Source organism: Trachinotus anak, unplaced genomic scaffold (assembly GCF_046630095.1).
Source record: "Trachinotus anak isolate AG129_WGS33_773 ecotype Australia unplaced genomic scaffold, CSIRO_AGI_Tana_v1 ptg000007l, whole genome shotgun sequence".
Taxonomy (NCBI): Eukaryota; Metazoa; Chordata; class Actinopteri; order Carangiformes; family Carangidae; genus Trachinotus; species Trachinotus anak.
This window is the reverse complement of record NW_027273858.1, coordinates 14,610,001-14,617,500: the sequence shown is the minus strand read 5'-3', so window position 1 is coordinate 14,617,500 and position 7,500 is coordinate 14,610,001. Positions and strand designations below refer to the sequence as shown.

The window sequence follows — 7,500 nt, the reverse complement described above, 5'->3', positions numbered from 1 at the left end:
CAGGTGGAGTACGCACGCTAATGCACCAGACACACGCGTTTCCTCATCGCTGCTGCGGGGTTTCACTGGTGAAGTGCTACAGTTTTGAGGACGAGAGGTGTGGCTGCCTCTCGTCAGAGAATTAGATACTACATTTACGTAACCCATTACTCTGATTATGATTGCTGCTGTACTCTGACGTTATTATAGGCAACAACTGTTACTCACAAATTTTATTACAATCGTGGTTATTGTAGGCTGTAAAGTTAAAAAGGTCTACTTGTCACCTCCATGACACTGCAAAAGTGATGGAGATGGGCCCTAGGCTGATGTACCAATTTAAGAAATGTAAGTTTGAGGCTGTAACTGCAAGTAAGTACATTTACTTAAATACTGTACTTAAGTATGAATTACATGTACTTTAAATGAGTATTTCCATATCATGTTACTTTATACTTCACTATAGTTCACAGAAAAGAGTTGTACTTTTTACTCTGCTGCATTTATTTAATATATAGAATAATATATAATATAACATATAATATATTCATAATAGATAAATAATTATAGCTTTCAACTATTCAGATTAGTATTTTGCTAAATATATAATAAGCTTATAAAATATGATGTATTGATACAGATTAAACAACTACAGCAGTAAAATGCTACTTATATGGTAATGCATCAGTATAATGGACAAATAATATAATGTAATAATGTATTATTGTATAACAGTGTAAATTTACTTAGCTCATAATACTTAGGTGCTTTTACTTTTTTTCAATTTCATCATCAAAACTGGAGGAACAGTCTAAGCTACAACATTTCCTTCTTTGCATTCAAGGGACATGTTAACTTTAAAGCTATTCATGCAGTCCTTTGTGAAACGTAACCACAGGTTCTTATACTAAAGTAATATTTCCTAGATGTCTGAAAACCATAAATCATCCCTGCACTTTTTAAATCGTATTTCAAGTTTTTCACTGCATTTCATTGCATCCTGTCTCCAGTGCAGCTGTGACAACACAGGGCTTTAATTTACTTGGAGGTGGTTTGCAGTACGCAGTCTGGGTAGTGGAGAGTTATCACTCTGAATTCCAATTGTCACGCTGTTGAAACACGGCCTCAAGACTGAGATCACAAATCCATGTCAAATGAACATCAGTATTCGCAGCTCATCTGCATCCACCCCACTGCCGGGTTATCATTGTTAGCATCACAGCACAGCCCACACTGAATGGGGAAACTAAATGTGTTACGGCTGAAATTGAACAAAATACCCAGAATTCTTTTAGTCAGTTGCCCATCAATATACTGCACCTCTGTAGGACAAAATCACATAAACTATTCATTGTGCATCAATACTTTCTCATTTTATGCATCTATACTTGCCCAGTCTATTCATAGGCTGCTGCCAGCACCTGCTGTATTGGTACAGCTGTGGAAAAAATAAAGCTTTAACCCAAGTCAACCTAAAAGTGCTGAGTTTTAAGATGTTAGCCAAAATAAGAAACTCTTACTTTAAAGGATTCAAACAGTTCCAGCTGCCCCAATCATGTAATGGAGGCTAATTGAGAGATGGGAACAAATACTGTAACTCTGAGATTAGACTCCCATTTTAATCTGAATGTGCAGAAACATGTAACATCGTAATTTTCTAATTAAAATAACCAAAACAAACTCAACTTGCATGTTGGACCACATATCTTGCTGTAAGAACTTAACCAGCTCTCAGGGCCTTTAATTAAACAATTATCAGAAATGTAATGATATTGTAATTGTGCAAGTACAAATTTTGTCTTTTTAATTCTTTAACTTGCCGTATGAAATAAAAACCCCACCGAGCCTCATGTGGTGGACCCTATACTTTATTGTATCATAAATTTGTAATGGTTGGAAAGTGGAGACTTTTGTGGTTCCACAGAGCCCATTTGCATCCATGTGTGACAGTGTGAGTGTTTTAAGCAGAACTTTAAACATGGCAACAGTTTTTGTGGTTTTATATCACTGTGTAAAATGACTTCATCAGTCACCTCAGAGCCTCATGAATTTTTATATCTAGAAACAGTGACCTGGGCCATTTGAAGAATATACAGTTTATATATCTATATCTTTTAGCCACGTGCAGAAAAGAACTGCTCATTTGCCTCCAGACTCCACTGTCTTCTCCTGATCCTGAAATAATCTCTGGTATAATATTAACCTCATTTTAGTGGTTTTATTTGTATATTTTTTCTCACAAAACATGACTATGGCTGACCCAAAACTGTGTAATTGATTACAGCATAAAACTTAATCGTTCCACACTCTGCATCAACCCCCCCTCTTTTTTCTAGAATTTGCAAAATTTAATATGCAGTTCATGGACAAGGAAGATGGCTGGCACTTTCACGCTGATTCTTCAGGGTCCTACGGTCTATCACGCTTTTTGTGTTGACCTTGTCATTCCCTAACAACTTTCTTTAGCATTTCCACAGCTGCCTCGGGAGGTTTAATACAGAGGAATGAACACAGAGGGCATAGCTCAAATGCTGTTTCTAACAATCCAAGAGCTGAACATGGAAACAGTGTTTATAGGGGGCTAACATTTTTAAAAGGTGGGATAATTTAGCCCAGGATTTTGGCGGTAACTGGGACATGGGATATTCAAGATATTCACTGTAGCTTAAGACAAACAATGCATGTCTAAGATAAAACAAACAGATTCTGTGCTGTTGAGCTGAGCTCTCTCCTTCACTGAATTGGAACTAAAATGGCCTCCAAGTGTACTGAACAATGGGGGTGAGCATAATGCAGTGTGACTACTGAGTGACTTGACTGAGATCCAAAGTGAATAAAAGGCCTCACTATGTGAGGCAGCAAGGCTGAGCTGCTGCAGTGCTCAGGACTTTGGCGGGTGACAGTGCATTAGAACGCTTCACACACATTTCATTTGCCAATAAAATCCTATTGCCATTTTCCACATGGCACAAGGTCTGCATCGACGCAAGCCGTGATGATCAAGTAAGCATCTGCAGCTGCACAAATAAGCATCTGCATTGTAAAGTGGAATGATGATGTAAAAACCACTGCAGGAAAGAAATGCAACATTTCTTTCCCTCCATGTCAGTTTTGCAATGGTTGACTTTTATCACCCGTGTTATACAAAGCTAAAGAGTCCAAATAAAGATTGGATATCTTTTATACATATTGCATAGTGCATGTAAGAGTCAAATCAATGTTCATAAGTGTGAACAATTTTCTCTCAAGTGAAAAACAAAGGATCAGGACTCAAATCTGGGATGTCATAGCTGTTACTAACCTACTTCTTGTACTAACAATGAATTTGGAGGCCCACTTTGTGGACTCATAAAATATTTATTTGAATATCTTACATATTTATGAGCTTCAGTTCTTTTGTGGCATTATCGAGTTTGAAACAAATTATAAACCCTAATCTCCAGAAGGCATCTTACTGTCACTGCCACATTTGTCATCTTTTTCCACTATTACCCATAAGTCAGTGACAACACAGAAATAGAAAGTGGGTGTGGAGCTGGGCCCGGTTATATGAACTGAAACATCTGACAGAATCAAAATGATGTTTGGATGAAGAAACTCCGATTGTGCGAGACAGTTTTCTTATAATGGTGAGGCATCTTGACACAAACATCACGGTTCCAGGCACTAACAATGAACACCTTGGAAGACATGCAACAAAGCACATTCCTCTCAAACAGTGAGACTCCTTGACCCTGATCCTGGAAAACCGGAAAATTCCAACTGAACGGAACAAAGAGTGAGACGCCGTTGGTTAGCCAAGGGCAGAGAAGAGAGCCACAAAACAAGACAATGCCTCATCATGTTTATTTCCTCGTGCCAAGTGCAATTTGTGGAGGTTTTTAAGCTTGTAGACACGTAAATATCAGCATCTGCACAGGACTGGACAGGCAGAGGGCTACACTAAAACGTCCAGTTGGACTTGTTATCTGGCTACTGAATGCCTCTTTAAGATCTCGATTCATCATTTCAAAATAAAATGCACCAAGAGAATTTCAATTGATGACAATATAGAGATTCTGTAAAAGATTTTTATTGTAATTTTTCTACTCCAAGGACATCAGAGCTGTTCAGTCACTACTCATTCACTTATGGGCAGCTCAGATTAAACAGCCTACGACAGCCTACTACAATCTGACTTTGCAGGTGTGGGATGTGGGAAGAAACCCACATGAACACAGAACCCACATGCGAAAAAGAAAAAAAAAAAAAAAAAAAAAAGACAGAGAACTAAATCATTGTGCTGCCTTCTTTTACAACTTTTATTCATGAAATGGGAGAATGTGATAAAAATAAAACTGCATAAATGAGTCATCCGAGGAGTACATCTGTTTAGGATTTCATCGTGTCACCGTGGTTTTCAAAATTGCCGGAGCATCAAGGAATGCAGTCTGTCCATTGTCTGCATAATCACCTTAAATAGTTAAGAGCTTTAACCTTTACAGTGTTGCTCTCCTCCGTCTGTGTGAGACACTAGGGGGGCATTTCAGTGGCATGGCTGGAGTATACAACCTCCAGCCTTGCTTTTCTTTGATGTGCTCTGAAGCCATCCTCTACCAGGAACTGAGAAGATCAAAGACAAGCGATTTTATCAAATGGAGCCCTTGTCGACTGTTTGTAATGCTTTATTCTTCATCAGGAACACCCACTCTGTCACCGTGATGCCACAGGAGACACAGTGCTCTTTTAAACCCAGTGGTGATCTCCCCGTTATCCAGATGAAAACGGATTTATTCAAACCTCCTATCAACTGACCCTATAAATAGAAGCTTGTGGAAAATCTTCTGGGGGGGGGGGGGGTAAGCTGTGCTCTTAAGCTGTTATTAACATGCTGATAGAAAAATGTCAAATGTTGTTTTAGAGCAGAGACTTTTCTGTGAAAATGAGCGTGATGCTTCCTAGTAATGTTTGTGATTTGAACATAAGATCCACAAAATGATTAAATTATCTGAAAAAAATACACAGCTGAGTCATACTTCCTGATGTCACTGCACATGCTACTTGACTGCAGGGTTAGCTGTGATGGTAGTCTGCATCAGAAACTGTATGCATTATTGCTTAAGGGCTCTAGTGAAAGGGTAGGTGAACGATACTCAAAATGGGTTTGTCATCCAACATGATGGAGGCTAGCCACTTATTAAATCATGTGAAAATTTGGAGCATGAGCAACTCTTACAAAAGCATTAAAAAAGACCTTAGGCATAGTTGTATCTAGGTCTAACATTTCTAGAAGAGAAAAGTGTGTATTAGTGCGTTTCAGAAAACAAGGCTAAAAATGGGATGTAGCATGTAGCAGCAGGAGTCAACCAAACAGCTAAACTACTGCAATCGATGCTCACCTGTTCTCCGTGATTAGAAAACTGCCACCTGTTCTCTGAGGTGCTATTATAGCAAGTGTTGTTTTGGTAAGTGCCACAAGGGACATAGCTCCATAACATTCCAGCTATCATTATTTCCCCCCCCCAAAAAAAATAAAAATCTAAAGGTTGACTCATTATTTTTTGGTTCAGTGTGCCGTGATGAATGTCCCTCTTTTATGTCTCACGGTAAACGCACCTCACCTCTGAAGTGTGTAGCATAATCCTCTGGGGGTTTTCTCTGCTATCTGTTAAACTGCAAGCAGCTATGTGTCAAGAAGTGCTCCCTTTGTAATTCAAAGAGATACACGCACATGTGTTCACTACAGAACAACCCCCCCCCCTCCACCCCACCATCCCCACCCCCCGCCACCTGTTGACACTAATGAACAGAATCATTATGACCTTATCATAACCGTTTACTATTAACTGTTCATTTAGCTGTCTACCTGCGACTGTGTGTGGATGTATGAAGTGTTTTATGTATGCCTTCATGCACATGTGTGAATTACAGCTGCAAGTGGTTCTCATGACAATGCCATTTTTTTTCTGTAAGCCCTTGACTGTATGTTTATTATTGCTCAGTTCCAACATACCATGAAAACGCGTTGCATTGCTCTATGGCAACACTGGACAAGTAGCATCCCTATATAACAGAATTTATGAAAAAATATGAATACTCTTTTATTCAGTAATCTTAAGTCTAAACATGTTTAATTGTTCGTTTCTGCAGATTTGACTAAGAGTTAAACTCTTATGATCCAATCTGACACTGCTGCATCCATGATCCCAATTGCTCCACGTGACACAGATGCCAATAACAACTGAGGGATGTGTCCATATTGACCACTGTTGGTCTTTGCATGGATGACACTGACATAAATGTATAAACACACAAAAATTGTCTTTGGATTCGCAGCCATTTTAACTCTGTGCTGATGTGTACAAAAAAACAAAACAAAAAAAAAAACAAACAACCATTTTAAATTCACAGCAATGATAGTGCATTTTGAATTCAGTCCAACCAAATGAAAGACCCCCTTTAAGGTGGTTTGGGTTTGTGCTGGTGTGGTCTTTGCTGCACCCAACTCCTCTGGCAGCTTTGATCTTGAAGTTGACACATTTCTGAGCCAACTGCGGTCTATATATCTATGTGTGCTCTTTGTTTCATGGGCCATCACACTTCAAACATGCAATAAGGGCAGAGAAGGGAGTGATTGACGTGCACATTTGACTGACATGATTACCATCTTATCTACGCATACAGTAGTCCGTTAAGTCTACATTTATTTCAGCATGAAAGAGGAAGATGACAGGATACTTACCTTCCTTAGGAGGCCGTTTCACTTCTGCACTCAGATTGCAGACCTGCCCAGCTTGTAGTTGGGGTGACAAGCAACCCTCCGTTTGTGGATTTAAAGGTAAAACCACGTTGTTGAGCATGAGCATACTCTCTGATTCTCCATCGCCTAAATGCTGAGGACATGTGCATTTTGTGTACACGATCCCACATGTCTCCACTGTCCCTTTCTCTAATTTCAGGCAGTTTTCCAGCCATGTACAAAGCACTTGACACCCAAACTGGCTAGGGCTCGCCTTATTCAACACCAAAAACTCCACGGTCGACTTCTCCTCCTCCTCCAGCTTCTGTGGCGTCAATCCATTGTAATCATAAGGGAAAACTCTCCGTAGCTGAACAAAATTCTTGTCATACAGCAGAAACACATAAATATTCTTCGAATCGCACAGGTACACTATAGACTCGTTGACTTTCAGCAATTCATTGATCTTTTCGTGTGAGTAATGATCAAACTGATAAGCAAGCAAAGAATATTCAGAGCAGCTCAAGTCTCGCTTGTATAGCTTCAGGTAGATGCTGTATTTGGTAGGGTCTGGGTTCTCCAGCGTCCATGTACAGTTTGTATAGTTCTTAGGAAACATTTCAGTCACCGAATACGATCCATAAATGACCCCCTTGACCAGAGTGGAACACCAATAATCTTGGGCACCAGTTAATCCGAACATAACCAGAAGATAGGTGGAAAATATATAAATCAACAGGTTTCGAACAGCCTTCATCCTATGTCATTTGGCCTGCAAGGAGAGATGGGAGAGAATTACACAA

General features: G+C 39.5%; 1 protein-coding gene and 1 long non-coding RNA gene across 10 annotated transcripts in view; one reads left to right on the top strand and one right to left on the bottom strand.

The window, feature by feature from the left end:
* LOC139623046 (uncharacterized) overlaps positions 1 to 7,500 on the top strand; it is a 54,727-nt gene that overhangs the window by 42,941 nt on the left and 4,286 nt on the right. Inside the window, exon 3 of one of the 2 annotated variants that reach the window (XR_011691421.1) lies at positions 4,658 to 4,795. The exons of the other annotated variant lie outside the window; for it this stretch is intronic. This is a non-coding gene — a long non-coding RNA (uncharacterized lncRNA). Of the gene's footprint in view, positions 1 to 4,657; positions 4,796 to 7,500 lie in introns of those variants that run through there. 2 annotated transcript variants of the gene reach the window in all.
* adgrb3 (adhesion G protein-coupled receptor B3) overlaps positions 1 to 7,500 on the bottom strand; it is a 112,226-nt gene that overhangs the window by 102,796 nt on the left and 1,930 nt on the right. For all 8 annotated transcript variants that reach the window (XM_071480874.1, XM_071480877.1, XM_071480880.1 and 5 more), the window contains exon 2: positions 6,701 to 7,469. In XM_071480874.1, coding sequence (XP_071336975.1) covers positions 6,701 to 7,454 — 754 coding nt within the window. In that variant the 5' untranslated portion in view covers positions 7,455 to 7,469. The remainder of the gene's footprint in view (positions 1 to 6,700; positions 7,470 to 7,500) is intronic.